This window comes from Mesoplodon densirostris, chromosome 3 (genome assembly GCF_025265405.1).
Source record: "Mesoplodon densirostris isolate mMesDen1 chromosome 3, mMesDen1 primary haplotype, whole genome shotgun sequence".
Lineage (NCBI taxonomy): Eukaryota > Metazoa > Chordata > Mammalia > Artiodactyla > Ziphiidae > Mesoplodon > Mesoplodon densirostris.
The window spans coordinates 109697313-109720509 of NC_082663.1; the positions used below are offsets into that span (position 1 = coordinate 109697313).

Sequence of the window (23197 nt, forward strand, 5' to 3'; positions counted from 1 at the left end):
TTTTTTTTCGTCTCCCTCCCTCCCACCCTCCCTATCCCACGCCTCTAGGCGGTCACAAAGCACCAAGCTGATCTCCCTGTGCTATGCGGCTGCTTCCCTCTAGCTATCTACTTTACGTTTGGTAGTGTATATATGTCCATGCCTCTCTCTCGCTTTGTCACAGCTTACCCTTCCCCCTCCCCATATCCTCAAGTCCATTCTCTAGTAGGTCTGTGTCTTTATTCCTGTCTAACCCCTAGTTTCTTCATAACATTTTTTTCCTTAAATTCCATATATATGTGTTAGCATACAGTATTTGTCTTTCTCTTTCTGACTTATTTCACTCTGTATGACAGACTCTAGGTCTATCCACCTCATTACAAATAGCTCAATTTCATTTCTCTTTATGGCTGAGTAATATTCCATTGTATATATGTGCCACATCTTTATCCATTCATCGGATGATGGACACTTAGGTTGTTTCCATCTCCTGGCTATTGTAAATAGAGTTGCAGTGAACATTTTGATACATGACTCTCTTTGAATTATGGTTTTCTCAGGGTATATGCCCAGTAGTGGGATTGCTGGGTCATATGGTAGTTCTATTTGTAGTTTTTTAAGGAACCTCCATACTGTTCTCCATAGTGGCTGTACCAATTCATATTCCCACCAGCAGTGCAGGAGTGTTCCCTTTTCTCCACACCATCTCCAGCATTTATTGTTTCTAGATTTTTTGATGATGGCCATTCTGACCAGTGTGAGATGATATCTCATTGTAGTTTTGATTTGCATTTCTCTAATGATTAATGATATTGAGCATTCTTTCATGTGTTTGTTGCAGTCTGTATAACTTCTTTGGAGAAATGTCTATTTAGGTCTTCTGCCCATTTTTGGATTGGGTTGTTTGTTTTTTTGTTATTGAGCTGCATGAGCTGCTTATAAATTTTGGAGATTAATCCTTTGTCAGTTGCTTCATTTGCAAATACTTTCTCCCATTCTGAGGGTTGTCCTTTGGTCTTGTTTATGGTTTCCTTTGCTGTGCAAAAGCTTTGAAGTTTCATTAGGTCCCATTTGTTTATCTTTGTTTTTATTTCCATTTCTCTAGGAGGTGGGTCCAAAAGGATCTTGCTGTGATTTAAGTCATAGAGTGTTCTGCCTATGTTTTCCTCTAAGAGTTTGATAGTTTCGGGCCTTACACTTAGGTCTTTAATCCATTTTGAGCTTATTTTTGTGTATGGTGTTAGGGAGTGATCTAATCCCATACTTTTACATGTCCCTGTCCAGTTTTCCCAGCACCACTTATTGAAGAGGCTGTCTTTTCTCCACTGTACATTCCTGCCTCCTTTATCAAAGATAAGGTGACCATATGTGCGTGGGTTTATCTCTGGGCTTTCTATCCTGTTCCATTGATCTATCTTTCTGTTTTTGTGCCAGTACCATACTGTCTTGATTACTGTAGCTTCGTAGTATAGTCTGAAATCAGGGAGCCTGATTCCTCCAGCTCCCTTTCTCTTTCTCAAGATTGCTTTGGCTATTTGGGGTCTTTTGTGTTTCCGTACAGATTGTGAAATTTTTTGTTCTAGTTCTGTGATAAATGCTAGTGGTAGTTTAATAGGGATTGCATTGAATCTGTAGATTGCTTTGGGTAGTAGAGTCATTTTCACAATGTTGATTCTTCCAATCCAAGAACATGGTATATCTTTCCATCTGCTTGTATCATCTTTAATTTCTTTCATCTTCATCTTTTAAGTTACTTATGATATATCTGTGTCCGTCATCATTGTAAGGACTATAAATGTGTTTGTTAAATAAAATGGAGATGGTAAATAGAGATAGAAAATGTTTTGGTCAATTCAGTAAATAATTTTCTAGATCTTTCAAAATGCTACTTATTTTGAAATTAATTAAGTGAATGCAGAATGTTAAATTAGGTTAAAATAAGTAATAGTGTACCCATGTGCAGTTTCTACATTAATTTGTTAAAATAGGTTTGAGAGAAAATGTATAAAACTAATTACCACTTGCATTCAGGAAATGTCTGTTGGTTGATTGAGCAGTTAATTAAAATTTTCTCACCAACATTCTTTCCCCAAAATTTCTTTCAAATTTTTAGTACAAAAATACCATCCAGGAACTGATCTCCAAAAGGACTGTAGCACTTCCTTCAAGTACATAGATAAGTGACAAGATAAGTGACATAGTGACTTCCCATGGCCAAGTGATCAGAGTAACTATAAAATGCACGCCCACAGAGATGATGATTTGCTTGTTTTCCTATAGCCTTCAATTTCCTACATGGCCTTCAAAAATTTCAGAAGACCGTGTAGAAAATAGGAGTAAGAAGAGAACATGCATGTTCACAGTCTAGGGAGTGGGCTAAGTACTTTTACAAGGGGAGAATAAATTCATAATATTTTATGAAAGGCAAATGAAGCACTCAAATTAATATGTTGACTCTACCAAATCAACCAAAACCTTAATTAACATAACTAATTTCAAGCATATGAATGATAAATGCTGGCCAAATGGAAATGAAGTCTTGGTAGGTAGTGAGATAAGAGAACCTCTAATTTTTCAAATAAATCCATGTATTCTAGTGCCAATGTGTCATTTCAGGTTAGAAATAGAGAATTTGCGGAGTAAATACTAAATAGCTATTACTTATCTTTTAAAAATGTATATTTTATAACCATCTTATTCTTTTTTTTTTTTTTTTTTTTGTGGTACGCGGGCCTCCCACTGCCGTGGCCTCCCCCACTGCAGAGCACAGGCTCTGGACGCGCAGGCTCAGCGGCCATGGCTCACGGGCCCAGCCACTCCACGGCATGTGGGATCTTCCCGGACCAGGGCACGAACCCGTGTCCCCTGCATCGGCAGGCGGACTCTCAACCGCTGCGCCACCAGGGAAGCCCTATAACCATCTTATTCTTATAGATTGATCCATACTGAGGTCATTTAGGTTGTTTTATTTATTTTTTTAATGGTGAGAAACAATTTGCACTCCCAGTCTTGTACTTGCCCTTTCACTTATGCATGTGTGCAAGTATTTTCTTTTTTGTGAAACTGCTGAGGCATTAAGTATGTACATTTTCATTTAAGAGATAGTACAAAATTGCTCTCCAAAGGATTTATACCAATTTATACTGTCAAATAGCATTCTGTTATTGTTTCCATTTTAATTTCCTTGGTTATTGGACAGGTTGATCATCTTTTTATGTCATCGGCCACTAGGGTTTCTTCTACTAAGGATTTCCTGTCATGTAATTTGGGAATTCTTCTACTGGATTACCTTTCTATCTCAGAATTACATGTTAGTAAAGAAAATTCCTTTGTTATATATGTTGCAAGTATTTTCTTCCATCTGCCAAGTTTGTTTATGTTTTGTCATACAACGTTTCTACTTTTTAATGTGGTCAAATTTGATAATATTGTCCAATATGATTGCTGCATTTTGGTGCTTCTTTAAGAAGGCCTCTTCTTCTCCAAAGATTTCTCCAAAGTCTCCAACTACAGAGCTGAATTTGAATAAAAAGCAAGTTGTAGAACGACGCATAAATTATGTTGCTATTTATGTTAAAAAGAACTCACTGTACTATGCATTTTCTGGTGTGTGTCTACATGTGTATGTATAAAGATATAAAAAGATCTAGAAGGAATTAGATCAAATTGATAATAGTGAATATTTTTGGAGGTAAGTGAAGGGGTCTGTGATTGAGGATGGTGATCAAAGAGATCTTTAAACTTATTTATAATTTTGAAAACCATTTTGTTGGAGACCTTGTGTATTGCTTGTGTAATTAAAGGTCAGTGTATGTGTGTACATATATATATATTTAATATACTTAAATACATATATATTTATTATGAGAATAGTGTAATCATAAAAATTTTTTAAAAGAGAGACATGTTCATATTTCCACTACTTCTAAACAGTTGTAATTTTAGTATACTGTTTTTATTACCAGTTTGTTTCCCTATAATTTTTTGAGTTGTTTTAAAAGTTCAAATTAAAGTGTACATACATCTTTAAAGAAACAACATATTACATGCATTTTACAGTATTGCCACATAGACTTCAGTGAAGTCAAATTTAAAGAGGCTATAACATTTGTTTTCCCTGAATATACCGTAATTTTGCTTATTATTTCCTTAATGGTGGACTCCAAATGGCTTCCATTTATTTTACAAATTTGAATCGTGAATATTATCCTATGTGGTTGCTACTTTGTGATACTTCTTTCAGAAGATTTTACCTACTCCAAAGTTATAATCATATCTCTTCCATATATTTTTCTTTAATACTTTTATACGGTTGATTTTAATAAAACCAAGCAAGAAGTTCTTATTTTGAGTATATCCAAAGAATAAATTACCAGAACTGCAATTGCTGAGTCCAAAGCTGTAAGTAACATGGTTCTACAAGGACCTTCCAGAGGGAACTAAGCTATGAGGCCACTAGCAAATTCTGAGCGCACCAGGCTGACTATTTTAGCCAATATGAAGTATAATTTTATATGCTTATTTGTAAAACTACTATTTGAAACAGTGAAATTGTCCCTGATTGTGGCAATTTACATTCCTTTAATTACTAGCCAGGAATGACCACTGTTCTATGCCTGTTTCTCTATTTGTTTTCTTTTTTTAATAAAATTATTTATTTGTTTATTTTTATTTTTGGCTGTGTTGGGTCTTCGTTGCTGTGCACAGGCTTTCTCTAGTTGCAGCAAGCAGGGTCTACTCTTCATTGTGGTGTGCGGGCTTCTCATTGTGGTGGTTTCTCTTGTTGTGGAGCACAGGCTCTAGGTGCGTGGGCTTCAGTAGTTGTGGCACACGAGCTCAGTAGTTGTGGTGCACGGGCTTAGTTGCTCCGTGTCATGTGGGATCTTCCCGGACCAGGGTTCGAACCTGTGTCCCCTGCATTGGCACGTGGATTCTTAACCACTGCACCACCAGGGAAGCCCTGTCTTCTTCCTTTGTGAATTGTACAGATCATTTGCTCATTTGGCTGTTAGGGTCTTAGCCATTGTCATTTACAGAATTGACGTGATCATATTTATTATATTTATTATAAATGTTTTCTCAATTCATTTTGCATTTTTAGTTTAAGTTCAGCTAAAGATCTCCTTTCAGAGTTTTGAATAACTTTTCTTTTTCTTTTAAGTAAGATGCTTTGTAGTTATCTTTTAAAAGTAACTCTTTAATCATTTGGGATGAGAGTATTTAGGTAGATTTCTAACTATTTAAATGAAGTTATCTTAAGAGTACTAATATCAACGGGGAAAGAGGTTTCTAGGAAGCATCATGCCTCTGTATTTGACTCTGCCTATACAATAATTTTAATCAGTCTCTTAGATAACAGCATTAATATGCTTCTCATTCAATTTGGAAATCCTAAGAATCTATAAGCATTTGCTAATTTGTTGGCTCATGGAGTTAAAATCCCAGAGTATTTTTAATAGCTTGGCTGCATATGACAATATAAAACTTACAAGAATAAACAAGTTCTACCGTTAGTTTAAGTAAAAGTTTAGATGAAATAAAATGGCATAACTCTTGCACTTTATTAGAACCAAGATAGATGACAGAAGTGAAGATTACCATGTATTATCTATTTCACAAGAATTACACCCTAGTTACTTCTCTGTCTGTTCATAGTGGAGTGCTCTCAAATATTTTATTTTTCCTCATTTCAGTTTCCTTTCATGCCACAGAGATTCCATTCATCAGTGTTAAAGTTGCAAAATCCATAAGTATGTGTGATGAATTTTGAGATTGGACAGTTTTCCCATTAATGCTAAATTTATATTGCATTTAGCATTAATGAAATAAGGAATTGAATGGTAGTTGTATCTAAATTTTTATTCAAATTATAAACAAGTAAGTGTCTATATTTCAGAATAGTTAACTGCAAAGGACAAAGGATACGGAGCTGATAGAAATATTTACTTAGGGCTACTGATTTTCAGTCTTCATCTTCTCTATCAGCAGCATTGGAGAGCGCTAACCGTGCCCTTCCTCCTTCTTAATATGTATTTTTATCACTTGCCATCCAGAATTCACATGCTCCCTCTCAGGCTGCTTCATTGAGTATTCCTATTCTCTGCACCTTCTTTACACTGGTGTGCCCTAGGGCTCAGTCATGGGCCTTTTTTTTTGTCTTCTCTCTCTATACTTATTTGTCGATCTTATCCATTCTCAGGGTTTAAATGCCAACTATATGTCAGTGACTCCAAAATAAGTAACTCTAGTTCAGACCTCTCTGCTGAGCTCCCAGTTTGTATGTCTAGCTACCTATTTGACATTTCAACATGAGGTCTAATAGATAATATTAAACTCGGCATGTTCCAAACTGTTGATTCTCCCCCGGCCCAACCCCCCAACCTGCTCTCCCCACATTATTCTTTGTCTTATTGATGGTCAACTATGTATTTCCATTTGGCAAAGGTCAAAATAATATTGTGGTCTTGAATTCCTCTCTTTCTTTCAAAATGCACATTCAAACATTGTATTATCTCTTTGCTCTATCTTCAAAATTTATCCTGAATCTGATGAACTCCTTTGTCATTAATACTACCCTAGCTCAAGCCACCAATCACTTCTTTTTCTTTTTAATGTGGTTTTTTAAATTAAAGTATAGTTGATTTACAATGTTAATTTAGTTTCTGGTGTACAGCTCAGTGATTCAGATTCAGTTTTTGTAATTAAAAAATTTTTTTATTGGAGTATACTTGATTTACAATGTTGTGTTAGTTTCAGGTATACAGCAAAGTTAATCAGTTATACATATATCCACTCTTTTTTTTTAAAGGAATTTTGTTTTAGTTTTAAAATTTATTTAATTTATTTTTTTGGCTGCACTGGGTATTCGTTGCTGAGCACAGGCTTTCTCTAGTTGCGTCGAGCAGGGGCTACTCTTCGTTGCAGTGCGCAGGTTTCTCATTGCAACGGCTTCCCTTGTTGCGGAGCACAGGCTCTAGGCACGCGGGCTTCAGTATTTGTGGCACGTGGGATCAGTAGTTCTGGCTCGTGGGCTCTAGAGCACAGGTTCAGTAATTGTGGTGCACAGGCTCAGTAGTTGTGGTGCACGGGCTTAGTTGCTCTGCGGCATGTGGGATCTTCCCGGACCAGGTCTCGAACCCGTGTCCCCTGCACTGGCAGGTGGATTCTTAACCACTGCGCCACCAGGGAAACCCCTCCACTCTTTTTTTTTTTTTTTGATTCTTTTCCCATATAGGCCATTACAGAGTATTGAGTAAAGTTCTCCGTACTATACAGCAGGTTCTTATTAGTTATCTATTTTATATATAGTAGTGTGTAAATGTCAGTTCCAATCTCCCAATTTATCCCCTGCTCACCCCCTTATCCCCTGGTAACCATGAGTTTGTCTTCTATATCCATGACTCCACTTCTGTTTTGTAAATGAGTTCATTTGTCCCCTTTATTTTTTTTAGGTTTCATGTATAAGTGATATCATATGATATTTATCTTTCTGTCTGATTTACTTCACTCAGTATGACAGTCTCCCCCTCTGTAGTCTATCCTCAATTCAGCCACTGGAGTGGTACAAGTATGTTCACTGCTATACTTGTAATAGTGAGTCAATATGTAGTGAAAGTTTAAAACATGAGTGCAAAAGATAGGCACGTCTTCAGTGTAGTAGTTACCTCTGAGCAGTAAGAGAAAGGGATTTGTTTCGGGAAGGTGTGCAGGTCTACTTCAACTGAATCAATGAATTGTTAGGTTTTTAAAAAATAATCTACCGCAAGTAAATGTTAACATCTCTTAAATAATAGAAGTGGGTTACTGGGCACTCTATATATCCCATATATGTCCGCAAATTTGAAATATTTCCTAATAAAGAATGATAAAAAGTAATAAATTGAAACACTTTCCAGTCATTATCCTGTACCAGTCTGTACCAAGCTTTTAATGTTAGTTTTCTTGCAGTCTGTTTTTTCAACTCATCCTCTGTTCTAAGGACATTTTTCATTTAATATTCACTTCCGTATTTTAAAATCAAACCTAAGAGTGACATGTATAAACTAGAGAATATGTAAAATGAAAAGGATGAAGAAGGGTAGGGAACCTATTTCATATCAGGAATGGTTAGAGAAACTGCACACATACAGAGAGGCCATGAGAGTATTTGTTATATGAATGCGAAAAGGGGCTTAGGATGCAGAATCAGGACTCCTGGTTTAAAGTAGTTTTGAAGAAAGCCTTTTGGACCTTTTATAATAATCTTTCTGAGAGTTAACCTCTGTCCAGTAGAGGCCTACATTGCTTCAGAGTGGTGATTGTTCTATTCATGATTGAAATGCATAAACAGAATATTAAATATATATATATATATATATATATATATATATATTTTTTTTTTTTTTTTTTTTTTTTTTTGCGGTATGCGGGCCTCTCACTGTTGTGGCCTCTCCCGTTGTGGAGCACAGGCTCCGGACGTGCAGGCTCCACAGCCATGGCTCACGGGCCCAGCCGCTCCACGGCATGTGGGATCTTCCCGGACCAGGGCACGAACCCGTGTCCCCTGCATTGGCAGGTGGACTCTCAACCACCGCGCCACCAGGGAAGCCCAGAATATTAAATATTTATCAGGGATGTTGACAAATCAATTTCTTCTCTGGGTGGAATTTGGAACAAACTGACCCCTAATTTCTTGTTTGGATATGCTTTTACTTATAATGTGATGCTCAGACATAATATTCCTGATGTAGTCAGGTATGTACAGAACGCAATGGCTTCCTGGTTGATACCAGATTATTTTGGCTCTTCAGGTGTATGACCTCCGAAAGTAATCTCTAATAAATCAGCCTGATAGTATATGAGCTTCTTGAGCCTCTGTACTCACTGATGGGACATGTATGAAAGAGACAGTAAAGAAAAAAAGCAAAAGTGTGTTCTTTCTGCTCTCACTAGTCAGACGTTTGCATTTGAGGATCTTGTAGTTAAGAAACAGGCCATGTGAGAAAGAACTTTGTTGGTCCAAGATTTATTGCTCCCTTTAAGGGAAAAAACCACCAAGGTAATTTCTTGGATATTACTTAATGCCATCAAAATAGGGCTAGGGGAAACTATTTGAATTATCCAAGGGTTCTAGGTTGGGGAAAACCCCCCATGTTTTGCTGATGGGGTTGCAAATGGGAAAGAGGACTGAACATCCACAGTAAGTAAACTCCTTAATTATTAAAAAAGATACTTAAGCTTGTCTGTTTTAAAATGACCATTTTGTGCCCTGCTGTGTTTCCAGCATCTAGCATAAGAGCTGACACACAGTGTGTAAATATTGTTGAACTTATGAATTATTGTATTTATTTAACCTTTCTTGAATCTGGAAAATAAGTTGCAGCACATTTTCCATGTCTTTGAGTACCAGTGCTATGGCTCTTGAGTAGTTTGCTCCGCTAATCTTGTTTCCATGGTTAAATGAATTCGTATCTACTCTCTAGGGGTATGTAGGAGGCTGGCAACGTCTCTGTTAATTGTGAGGTCACCAGTAAGACCTGGCAGTGATGAGTACTTCCCCAAATCACAGCTGTGCAGCTTTCTCAGTGGTCTCATTCAGTTCCACTTAAAGCACATAACTGGGCTGGAATTGCATGAGATAAGTGCTGTGAGTGCGCATCACCATGGTGAGGGGCTCTGAACAGTCGCCTGGAGACTAACCCTTTAAGAGCTAGGTGCACAGCCAAATGTGCACCAACTCATTAAGTGCTAGGGTGGGTGGCAAGTTGGAAGCCACCTTTTCCAAAAAATTACAGGTCAGGCAAAGTTAGTTAATACATTTAAATTCTCTGAATGACTCAACAAAATGGAACACATAGAATTCTCTCATTTTCAGCAAAAGAAACTCACACTGTTATGACTTTTGAGAACCCTGATTGATACAGGCAAGAGAATGTTCTTTGGCTCAGTTTCTGTTGCTGAATTTAACAGCAGCATGAACACATGTGTTTGATTATCATGTGTAGGACTACTCATTTTTAACTTGGGCACTATGGGTTAGACAGGGTAAGAGCTTCTTCAGAGTGAACCGAATAAGAACTTATTCCTCTCTTTTCTTTAAAGCCATTTCGAGAAAGAGTTAATTCTGATTTTGAAAAGTCAGCTGTACAAGCTCCTACTTTTCCTTTAACCTCGCTAGCCCTTCCTCCTCAGTCTCCTTTGCTAATTGCTACTCTCCTCAGTGTTAGGGTCATCAGGTTTGGTCTTAAGCTCTCTTCTGTTCTCTCTCTATATTCTCTTTCTGGATAACATCACTCATCACTGTGAATTGAAAAATTATCTTTATGTTGGCAGCTCCCAGATACATGTCTCTAGGTTAAGACTCTCCACAAAGCTCCACACCCCAACTGTCTACTTGATTTCTCTAATTAGAGGTTTCACAGATATATCAAACCTAAGACAGCCCCATCAGATATTTTGATTATCTGCCCCGAAAATCTAAATTTCATCCTAAGTATTTGACATTTTTATCTCAATTACAAACATTTATCTCCCTTTTTTGAGAACCTAAGCCAGAAACTCTGGAGTCATCCATCATTCTCTGTGTTATTGTCCCTCTGTGTACAAACATCTAAAACATTAACAAACTTGGGTGGTTGCTCTCTGGTTTGTATGAGAAGCCAAAATTAATCTCAAATGTGTTTACTTTTGTCCACATCCTTAGTTCAGCCACCATGTGTTGCTTTCTTGGTCTACCCATCATGATCTTGCACTTGAACTATTACTGACTTCAAACTGGTCTCCCTGATTCTACTCTTGTCACCCTATAGTCTGCTTTCCAAAAAAGAACAAGAATGACTTTCTTAAAAATGTATCAGATTACGCCGTACACTGTCAGTTGCTTCCAGTTATACTTCAAATACAATCTAAATGTCTTATCATGGTCTTCAGAGCTCTACAAGAGTCATGCCCTGCCAACCCCTCTGTTCTGTTTTTGCTGCAATAATTATTTCTCTGTGACTCCTGCCACCACTTCCATCTCCACATCACTTCTTTAACTGTATTCTGATTTATCTATAGGTATTTCTCACTGATAGACTTTAAACTGATGCCACCATTATTTATTGCTTTGATCACTGCAGTAGCCTCCCAACAAGTCTTGTGTCCCTCTATTTCAACCTCTCTATTAAATTAAAATGTAATCTAAGTCATTCATATATATTGTTAGAAAAGTCAATACTTACTGCAAAAATTATGGTGTAAAAAATGAACTCTCTTGCCCCCTCCTTTCCATCTTTGATTTCTGTCCTTTAGGAGAAGTTGCATTTCTTTTAGTACTTACTTTGCCTCTGTATTGCTAAGTAATATGGTTCTATTGTTTAGTCTTTGTTTCTCCTTTAAAAAATAAGTTTTACTGTGACATAAACATATGAAACACAAGCATATATTGTTATAAGTAATAATTTTAAATTTTGCACTTTTATAAACTCAAAGTTGACACATTGAGTTCCTCCCATCTATCTTCCAGGGTCATAGCCTTGGTATATGGCCTCCTGCACCTAAAATACCACTCTTCTTTCACTTATATTCTGTTTCCTATGGCTGGCTCCTTCTTTAGGTCTTGCCTCTAATGTTATCTCCTTAGATAGGTCTTATTGGGCTACCCTCTCTTGTATCCTAACCTGTGCTCTGTTTCTCTCAGATCCTTGTTTGTTTCTTTAATGATACTTTTCACACTTTATATCATCCTAAGTATATTTGTCTGAATACTTTATTTTTTTCTTGCCTTTCTCCCTAATATATAAGATCCATGAAAATGCAAGTTAAATCTGTCTTCATCTTTGAATCCTCAGTGCCTTGCCTACTGCCATGTTGTGGGTATTTAGTAGGTACATTTGTAATGAACATTAATAAGCACCAGGAAGCTACAGTGGAACATAATAGCTTTTGGCTAGACTGATTGATAAACTTAGAAGTAGATTTAAAACTGAATTTACTACTTCTCAGCTTGTTTTTTTGCTTATTTAAAGAATGCATAGACATCAGTGGATTAATAAAAAAGTCATTATAACCACTAATAGATTATATTAAAGTGAATGGATATAAGAAAGTATATGAAAATCAATAGCTTTTCTTGATTTGAGTAGAAATTGTACTATAAAATGAGAAAATAGATAACCATTATATGAATCAAAAAATCAATTATTTTGGATAACTAAATGTTAGGATGGAGCATTCATTTTCCACTTTACCAGTTTTTACCCTTCCTTTTCACTTCTTTAACATACAACAGCTTCTATTTATTATCATACTTGTGATGTTTATAATGGAGTTAAAAAGGAACATTTTTGAAATTTTTTAAAATCCATATCTGTCAAATGTTGGGGAAAAGTTAGAAGAAGGCAATGGTTCTCAAGAAAACAGGAGAGAAAGCATATTTTTCTCAATTGTAGAAGTGAAATCTATCCCTGTGTAATTATTATGTAGATAAAATAAGACTCTGTTGAAAGAACATAACACAGAAGGCCATCATGAGGCATCCCATGGTAAGATCTGTAACCAGTGTCTAAGAAAAGGTAGATGGGCTAAAAACCAAAGTAGGATTTCATCAAGGTTTATTTCTAAATAACTAATCCCATAAGTTGACACTGCTATGGGTTAAGGCCCTGGGTTCCTTTCTAATTATCATTTCCCATATATCACGCTGCTCCAGCTGCCCTAGCTTTGCTTTTCCTTAAATGTTCTAAGCTTGTTCTCATCTCAGGGTCTTGGTTTCTCTCTTTACCTAAAATGTCCTCCCCCCTACATCTTGGCCTGGCCGTCTCCCATACTGTACGTCCCTGCTCAGATGTCACCTCACCCAAAAGGCCATCCCCACATCACTCTCTCACCCCTTCATAGTATTTGGCAGCTGAGTTCATATTATATGTTTATAACTTTTCATTGAGTAAATAGGACTCAAGGATTATCATAATAAAACAAGTAGTTTGCATTTTGTTTGTTCATATTTGTTCCTCTGATCTTCCTTCTGGTGTTGTTTACTCTCAGGTTTTGAGAAGTCCCCTGGTGAATTTAGTCACAAAAGTCTCTGTTTGGTAATCAGAATATTTATCCTATGATCATCAAAACATCCAAATTCACGTAAATTTAACATTTCTCTCTGACGCACGCTCTCCACATTCAGGCTTTCTGAGAACTCATCACCTGCAGTGAGGAATGGGGACACGGATTCAGGTCCTCATTATTCCCTAACTAGAGCTGTCACCCTCCTGCTCAGCACCCTGGGGTTCCTCTGCATCCCCTAGGATTGAAGCTCTAAGGGAAATAAGAAGGAGAAGGGTGCTTAGGTGACCTGTGGGGTCATGAGTGGTGTGGCTGAGCTTTATGACAGGTGCCTACAGTGGACTCTCTCACTCTCATGGGCCACATTTATGGGTTCTTAGGAGGCTTTCGTCTTCATATCTGCTCCTGAGCCCCTGAGATCTTTCACTTACTTGTTCTTGGAGGAGAATTAGTTCATCTTCTCTGAATGTTCACTTTCAGCTCCTGCCTTTTTCCTTAGGTAGCTGGTGAGATACTTCCAAGCTATATTGTAACCTTGGTTTTTATTGTGACATAGAACACAGACATAAATAAGTGTACAAACCATCAATGTAAAGCTTATTAACAAATGTTGATGGAGAAATTTTATGTGTAACTTTGACCCAGTTGAACAAATAGCACATTGTCTTCCCTCCTGAGGTGATAGTTGGTAACAGGGCTTTTCAGCCTTGTTCACTGCTACACCCTGAGCTCTAAATGTACAAAGTTCATACTCATAAGCATTTTGTTGAGTAGAGGGTTGCATGAATGAATAGCTAATAAGATTATGATATATTTAGAAGATAAGTTATTATTCAGCAATTAAAAACCAACTTATAAAGATTATTTGATACTATTAAGAAACAAAATCGTTATTAAGCTTTTCTTGTGGGAAAATAAAGTAGAATATGAAACTTTAACATGTGTATACATGTGTATAGGTACACACATGCACACATACAGATACATAGACACTTATGTGTATATGTTAGTAGACTAGAAAGAAATATGTATATACATACATGTAGAATTCTATATGATGGGATTTGGGATGACTATTTTCTTTTTTTTAACTATATTTTTAAAATATTCTGCTATTTAAAAGTTCTGATTTTATGATCAGAAAGCAATTTTAAGGAAAAAAAAACAGAAGAGAGAATTGAAAGAAAGAAAGAAGGAAAGAAAAATGAAACCTTGAACTGTTCTCCCAAATCTGCCATGGGGGAGTGATTGGGTTTCCACCATTGAAGGAGGCCTGGAGATGAAACCCTCGGCACACTCAGAAGGCCAGTGTGCCTTTGGCAGCTCACAGGCTGATCACATAAAACAGTCAGCTCAAGATAAAGTTCAGAGCCTAATGCGGTACTTTTGTCTTCTGCTTTGTGAGGGATGGGGCCTGGCCTTGCTCTTGATATCAAATTTTGGACATCTACCATCTGTGAGGTGTTGTGGTTGACGTCAGATCCTCAGTGCAGAAGTTTTTGAAGATGAGAGTTATTTGGAGCAGCAGCCTTGTGGCAGGCCTAGCCTTTTCAGATAGCCTCACAGAGGCAGCATGTGCTCCAAGCCAGGCGGCCTTTGGTTTGAATCCTGTCCTCACCACACACTGATTGGTGACCTTAGGACATGATAACTCTTTTTGAAACTTGGTTTTTTTGCAACTATAAAACGTGTGACATTAACATAGGTATCCCAAGCTGGCTGTTTGATTAAATGAAATAAGGTATATACAGTGTCTGGCATACAGGCATGTTATTTTCTTCTATTCTTGTTTTCTTATAAATATTTTAAAATAAGTTTGAAAAGGGAAGAGGAAAGGACTATATAGCTTTTTAGCCTGGGTAACCAGAAAAGGGTCATGCATAGAGATACAGACTTAGAGAGGAGGTACTAGTGTGGGGGGATGTCCATGCAATGGAAGCAGTGGCCTGGGTATGGGGGGTTTGGGAATCATTTCCATTGGGGGTTATAAATCCCTTGGGAGGGATAAATGCAGAGAAACGATTGCTGACTGGAGACCTGTTTTGGAGTGAGGAACAGGATCTGTTTAAGGAAATAGAAACAGTTGCTAGAGAACAAGAGACGTAGAGTCATGGAATATTCGTGGAGGAGAAAAGTTGTCAAGGGTCAAATGCCCGAGGGAGGAGAATAAAGGAAAGGGCATGATGGGTGGCCTCAGAACAGTTCTCCAGTTCAGTGGGGGAAACTAGAATGTGGGTGGAAATGTAAGGAGAAGGTAGGTAGCGAGCAGATTTATTAGAGTGATGTATTAAAACCAGATATCAATTTGGAAATTGGGAGGCTTAGCTTCTAGCCCTGACATTCCCATGAACTCTCTGTGTGATTTTAGGCAAGTCATGCAAGATTTCTAAGCCTTGGTTTTCTTGATTTCAAAACTCCAGATGGCCGGATGATTCTAAGTTTCCTTCTACCATTGTCATTTCATGATTCTTTTTGAAGCCCCTTTGGCAGGGAAAGTAAATGGAATGATGTTAACAGTGTGGTCACATGAAAACTTTTCCTAAAGATAAAACTTGGACACACCAGGAAAGCAACACTGGAAATGCCAGAGGAAGAAATCAAATTGTAATTTCCCCCAGATGGAGTCACAGGTAGAATGTTGTTCAGAGCAGCAAATGGATACATTTTCTTTTATCTCAAAAGGGAAGAATGCATTGAGTTAAAACAGCATTGCCTGAGCACCTGCTATGTCCAGTCCTTGCTCATTGAGGCCTGATGATGAGCACTACACCCCAAGCATTCCCTGAAATAGCTCATGATCTAATCAGAGGGTCCTGCAAGCAACATTTACAGGGGGCCTAATAGTGAAAGAACAGAAAAGGCACAGAAGTGCATAGAGCAGGCGGTGGTTACTTTGGAGAGAGGATAGGGTTGGCTTGATTTTGAAGAAATAACTCTCCGTACCAACAGTGACTTTCTGGAAAGAGAAAACAGCATGTGCAGTGTACCAAGTGTGATCGTGCAACTAAAAGTTATTCTGAAATTGTTAAAATATAAACTTTGTTCACACAATAAAATTTGTCTGTGGTGGTTATATGTGAAGTTTAAGTGGAGAAGTAGGCAAAAGTTTATCATGATCTTATAACTTATATATCTTCATTTGGAGTTGATCCTCACGGTGTAAAGCAGAAACCTTGAAAAGATCGAGTCAGCAGAGTATTTTAGTATGATATGGTAATAGGATAAATACAGCATCAGAAGTGTGTTTTCCTGCAGATTTATGTGTATGTATAGAATATGCAAAGGCATGAAAAACCACTCCCATTTACAGGAATATTGAAAATGATGTTTTATTTGAATAAAGCATAAAATAAATTTATACTATTATAATTTATGTCAATCCCTATATTATGCTTACGTTTTAAACTATATACTTTACTTAATGAGATGTATACTATAGCATTACCATACAAGAGAATTTTTTCAAAAATAGTCAAACTTAACATGTGTGAAGTACACATCATGTAGAGTATAAGACATTTGTATAAAATATTTTTACAAGCAGTATACTGATGCCAGATCCTTTCAGCAACTTGTTACTGCTTTTTAGAAGTCAAACACTTATGCTTCTATCTCAGAGATTCTCTAATATACTTTATAGTCAGACAATAGGCTAAAAATCTTCAGACCCTCAGGACATTGATTTTCCTTTTCCTGTCAAGAACTTTGTCATTTAATGTTTTCAATTATATTGGTTCATCTTACTTTTTGGCTACATTTTCCTATTTCTCTACTCAAGCCAGGCATCTTCTTAAACTATTTCCTAGATTCCACATCCTCTTTGCCCTCTACCCTCTTATAAGGAGCAACTTTCCCCTAGTTTTATCCAAATTCTGTTATCCCTCCAGTCTTCTTACAGCCTGAAATTATAATGATCTACCACACACTAATGGTATTTACTTCTTATGATATGCTGTATATTTTTTAAAATAGGATATTATTAAAGACCCTCACCATATGCAGTTTGAGCCTCAGATATATACATTCAGCTAGTCCACACAAAGTTTAGCTAGAAAACTGAGGTTCTGGAAAATAAAGAAAATTTCCAGAAAGGAACATAGAAGAATGAAAAGAAAACAAGGTAGTAGTTATAGTAGTGCTTCAGTTCCTTAAGTGAATAGGAAGTGAGGCAGGGGAACTGAAGTCGTTAACCTGGTAGGAATGGAAGCAAGACTGGAGAGTGCCAGGTTGCTTTCTAATTTTTTTAGTCATTTTTAATTTATGCTTGTGACATATGCATTAGGACTTTAGACTCTGTCCATCTCTTTAGTAGACATAGTTAATTTGAATTTGAACAAATGAAACGTTTGTATTTGGTGAATTGAAGCAGCAGTATATAAAAATCTATGCACATTGGCCAAATCAAATTTCATATTGTAATTAGAAGTTGGTGGCAGTGTCAGTACACCTTCATGGAGATCAGTGTTAATGGTTGTTTTAAAAAGCACAGGGGCATCTAAATAGAGAAAGTCAAATATCAGAACCAGTAAGACAAGAAATGGCTGGTAACGTATTTTCACATAAGCAGTGGTAGATTTGCAAAATACTGAAATGTTTGCTAAATTGTCAAATCAGAGAATAAGATTCAGTGACAATAGAACAGATGCCATTGTATGAGAAAATGTACATGATGACTGGAACAAGACAGGGAACAACTTTTAATTTCATTTCCAAATGTTTGCATGAAATATCTCAAAATTGTTAAAATCATTTTGAAAAATCTAAAAAGGGCAATCTGGGAGAAAATTATTATATAGCTTGCATTTATTTTAGAGACTGTATTGTGCCATGTCAATGCACAATTAATTTTCTTCCCTTCTAAAATTGAAAGGACAATATTTGCACTAAAGTGCATGCTGCCTAATTGTGGTTTGTCAAACACAGGACTTTTAAAGAGAGGTTGATGTGAATTTGTGTTTTTCCATGGCTTGTAAGTTCATAGCACAGATAAAACAATCCATTTTGTTAGTGGAATAGGTGAGCCCTTTGTGAGGACACAGAAAACTTGATAATTTCCTGCAATTCTGCTTGAAAGATACCAACCCAAGCTAGAACACTTCCTCTGCTGTTAGATAGTATTCTGGTCTCAGATAGAAAACCCTTCCCTGTAGAGAACCTGAACACTTGATGCTAAATATGCCCTAGAGTGAAATGAGTCTGGCACGCTGTGATCAGACAGTAAATATGTGTTGAATGAATGAGTCATCATTTATAATGATTCAAACATTTTTTTCTTTTTAAAAGTGACCTTGTTTTTAAAAATGTGTGTAGTTAAAATCCTAACACAACAGAGAATGCTGTGTTATGAAGAGGTTTCCAAATGGTAACTAAAAATATAAGACCACATTTATTTGAGACAGTATTTAATATGCTAGTGTGGGGATACAAAGACAAATAAATTTTAATTCTTTGGACTCTCTGAGCTCTTCAGTCCAATCTCAAATGTTTGGCTGCTTATATTTATTATGATTATCCTTATTAATAAAATAAAAATTATAATGAACATTTATTGAGCGGGTTACTCAGTATCAGATTCTATGACAGGAGCATTACATATGCTTAAAAAATGCTTTTAAAAAATAATCCAAACAATGCTATGAAGCTGTTGTATAAAGATGCTGTAACTTTCTCATAGTTACATGCTAGTAGTAGGTTATGAACCAAAATAATCTTAAATCCAGAATCTGTTCTTGAGGTCATTAAATTTTATATGATAGTATGCAATTAAATTTTATAGGGTTTATGGGTATAAATCTTACCATGCTTATAACCTGTTGAAAGAATATATCAGATTGCAAATTTATGATTTAGGGAAACTGAGCATCATAACAATTATTATCTTAGTCATCAGTCACACTGTCAGTTTTATTAGTGGCCTTGAATACTGACTGAACCTCAGAATCACATTTACGTATAAGACAAGAGAAACACAATTCTGTATTTTCACAATCTGGATCAATGATCATATGACACTGCTTATCAATCCATGTGTAGATGTACTACATCTTTAACAATTATTACTTAAATTTAAAAATATTTGATACTCTCTTTTATTCCCATCAAATTAGGCTCTAGGGAAAAATTGTGTGTTTCATGTAATTACTTTAAAATTCAAGCTGATTTCATATTTGAGAGAATGAAAACATATATGGAAAATAAAAGAACTCATTGAAAGTCATATTAAAATTACACAAAAATTGCCCAAATATATACTTGCCTGATATTTTGAAAGAATCATTAGAGTAACTCTTTTTTGCATTATCCCCACCCACAAATGATGTATGTGTGCGTGCATGTGTGCACATGTGTGTGTGAACAAGAGAGGGAGAGGGAGAAACTGGGAAAGAGACAGGAAAAGGCAGGAAGAGAGAGAGGGGAAGGGGACAAGTCTAGGTGGTGGAGCTGCCATCCTAGTACTTGAGAATTTTATTAGTGATATAAAAACTTCAATAAAATGAAGTTGATGAGGATTTTTAGATTTATTCTTTAGTTATCTTATAATGAAGATAGAAGATACCTGAAGAAGAGGTATCTTGTATCTTTATTCTGATATAAAGAGTAAAATGTACAGAATAAAATAAGCATATTGGCAATCACCTGGTCTTGCCATATAGAAGATGCAATACACTTTAGCAATTAAAACAAAACAAAAAGACCTCTTCTTCTAAGGAAAAGGTTTTTTTACCTAGATTTTAAAAATATATTCAGTTTGGGGCCTCCCTGGTGGCGCAGTGGTTGAGAGTCCGCCTGCCGATGCAGGGGATACGGGTTCGTGCCCCGGTCTGGGAGGATCCCATATGCCGCGGAGCGGCTGGGCCCGTGAGCCATGGCCGCTGGGCCTGCGCATCCGGAGCCTGTGCTCCGCAACGGGAGAGGCCACAACAGTGAGAGGCCCGCATACCGCAAAAAAAAAAAAAAAAAAAAAAAAAAAAAAAAATATATATATATATATATATATATTCAGTTTGGAACAATTACTGTATCTGAAGACATAATTATATTACTATGCTTATTATATGTGAATCAAATTAAAATGAACTGTATATGATTTTTATAAAGTTAATGCAAAACAATATTTGATAACTTTCATATTAGCATACTGGGTATGAATAATGCAGGTTCTAGGGAATTATTTCTTAAAAAATGTTTGCTAAAGAGTTAATATAAATCAAATATACATTATATATATATTGCAGTAGAGTAAAACAATGAAAATTGGGAAGATCAAGTTATATATTCTTCCATGTAAAACATTTTCCTAGTTATAATTCAAATTTATATTCTAAAAAAGGAAGGGAAGAAATGACTAGGCTTAACTTCAGTATAGTAAAAGAATACCTACTTGTTATAAGTTCTTTTTGCTGATCATAATCATATTCTACAGTTTTTAGCCCTCTGTCCACAACTGGCTAACTTTAAAATATGGCATTGTATGAAATGAAACTTGTTTATGTAAGTGATGCTTCATTTTTTCTGTAATTTATTGTTCAAGGGTTTTCAGAAATGTTTAGTAGAAGCCTTAAGAGTATTTTATATAATAACTTTAATGTTATGTGTCCTACATTTACTGTGGTATGTTACATGAACTATTTTATTAAATAATGATTGTCAAAATGTTGTACTGTCCTGTGTATGCAATTAAAAACTATATTGCTCTTCTGTACATGCTGTACATGTAAGTGACCCCATGGGTCTCCCAAAGTGAGCCTTTAACATTCCAGAATTTTTACTATGCATCTGTTGCTGGCATCTAGCCTCCCACCCACATAGGCTAAGGCTAACTAAATGAAGTTTATGCTAGTGCAATAAAGTACCTAAAGATGAAGTAGTAAAATGGGAAGACAGTTACCTTATTAGCGGGGTGGCTAACATAGCTTCCCTAGAAAAACGTATGCACATACGTGGAAGAAAACAGAGTGAGTGTGAGTGGGAGAACCCAGAAAGTAACTTATTCGAATGATATTTCATACGTATCTTTCTATGTTATATATTCCAGATGGGATTCATACAGCTCAATGAGGACTTCATATTTATTGAACCACTCAATGATACAATGGCCATAACGGGTCACCCACACCGTGTATATAGGCAGAAAAGGTCCATGGAGGAAAAAGCCACAGAGAAGTCAGCTCCTCACGGTCATTACTGTGGTGTCATTCCAGGTAATGCCTTCTCCTAAAAGGGTTTAACTAAATATGCAATGTGAGATGAATCCTTTAATAAATCCCCCCTCCCTCCCTCCCTCTCTTCCTTCCTTCCTTTCCCACCCCTCCCTCCCTCCCTTTCTGTCTTTCTGTCTATCCATCCATCCACCAGCTTTATCTTTTTTAATGTGGAATCTCTCTTGGTTAATGACAATTACATATCTTTTTTAGACTTATCTTTTAGTTTTTCTATGAAATAGTACATTTTAATATCAAAAAATAGAAACTAAAAAGGACTTCAGATATTAATATATTACATGCTCTATATCCCTCAAGAGGGATACTCATGGGATACTGTTCCCCTCAGTGGAATAGAAATGACACCGAGAGAATTCCAGATTCCCTGAAACTGAATACTGTGAGCTCATGGTCTTATTTCAGTCCACCTCCCTGAGAACATCATAGATATCTCTTTACTTTGACCAGAAGCAGCTTCTACTTTTTTCTTCTTTTTCTATTTGACTCAAGTAAAAATCATCTTGAAGGTTAAAATTAGCAGAGGAATAGGAAGAAGAGTCAAGATTTACTTCTTTGAATTTTATTCTCTGTATCAGAATACTTTAAATCTGGAAGTTTCAGTGGCTCGTAAACATTTCCAACCATCAAATCATGGTCTCTGTTTGTCTGCCAATTTTTCACAGAAGTAAAATGGGGTGACTGTTTTGTATACTTCCTTATTACTTCTTTTGGCAGAGATCTGTGGCATTAGCAAGAAGGATAAGGAAAATGAATGATTTCTATTACATAAGTAGGACCTGAAAGTCATAGTCAGCATTCATTGGTTTCCCTAGGAAAAATATTTGGACATCTAATCCAGACATCTCAGTGAATATTCACTGATCTGAGAAATATTTCCCTATAGTATCTGAGGAAATGTGAATTTATTAAACAATTTTTGGTGTAAAGACTTTAAAATTTGACTTGGAGATTCAAAATTAGGTGTTCGTGTAGTTAGTGCCAAGATAGCAATTCTAACATTGGTTATGGTATCTGAGGCTGATTTAGGTATATAAATTGTGATAATAAGTAACATTTGCAGAGGCCATAGCATGTTCATATCATCAATTGTCTAGTATGTTCAAATTCAGAAAGAATTTCAGTATGTTTCTCTTTAGATATATTATCTCAAATTAATTTATGATCTCTATTTTCTTTCACAAAAGCTCATGATATCAGTCTGTATTGGAATTATCTTCACAAGTGGTTAAGTGAATCTACCTCTGTGTCACATTATTCAATGTACATGATCAAGTCAATTTAAATAAGACACATCCCTCTTCTTTATTCTAAGAACTGTAGACACAATGGAGATAAAAAACAGCTGAACAAAAGTCATAGTATGAACAAGCAAAAGAAAGGTTTTTATATCGTGAAATGATAACAGCAACAACTTGGATTTAGTCCATTTAAGGAGATTGCCTTGTGTGAGTTATACTGAAAATCTGCACTATGCAACTTTCGAATCATAGTAAGTTCCAGCTATTCTAATTACTCATGTATACAGATGACATAAAGCAGGCTTTGTGTGCCATTATGCACAGAGGAAACATTTCTAGAAAATTCTTATTTTTGATAGGTTTATAAAGCATAAATACACAGTTCATATTTGACAGACATTGTTCATAAACTTCCTAATTTTTTTTAAGGCATGACTGTTATATCTTAATTGACCTGTTTGGATCAAGCACTTGCATAGAAGGAGTGCCAAGCTATCGTCAGTTGGATGCTTTACTGAACTTAACTATTTTCGATGCTTTTTAAGGGTCTAGAAATTTAAAAATCATTTTAAAATTAGCAATCCATGAAATAAAATATTCATTTACTTATCAGCATAAGTCTAGTTGCAGTTCTTCCCTTCTTACTTCAAGCTGATATATTAACATATTAAAAACATGATTCAGATTTGGATAATGTTGCAGTAATTGCCTTTTCACAATGGAATCATAAAGCATATT

General features: G+C 36.1%; 1 protein-coding gene across 1 annotated transcript in view; it reads left to right on the forward strand.

Moving 5' to 3' along the window:
• ADAMTS19 (ADAM metallopeptidase with thrombospondin type 1 motif 19) overlaps positions 1-23197 on the forward strand; it is a 284954-nt gene that overhangs the window by 36786 nt on the left and 224971 nt on the right. Inside the window, exon 3 of the mRNA XM_060091906.1 lies at positions 21035-21200. Within this exon, the coding sequence (XP_059947889.1) occupies positions 21035-21200 (166 nt within the window). The remainder of the gene's footprint in view (positions 1-21034; positions 21201-23197) is intronic.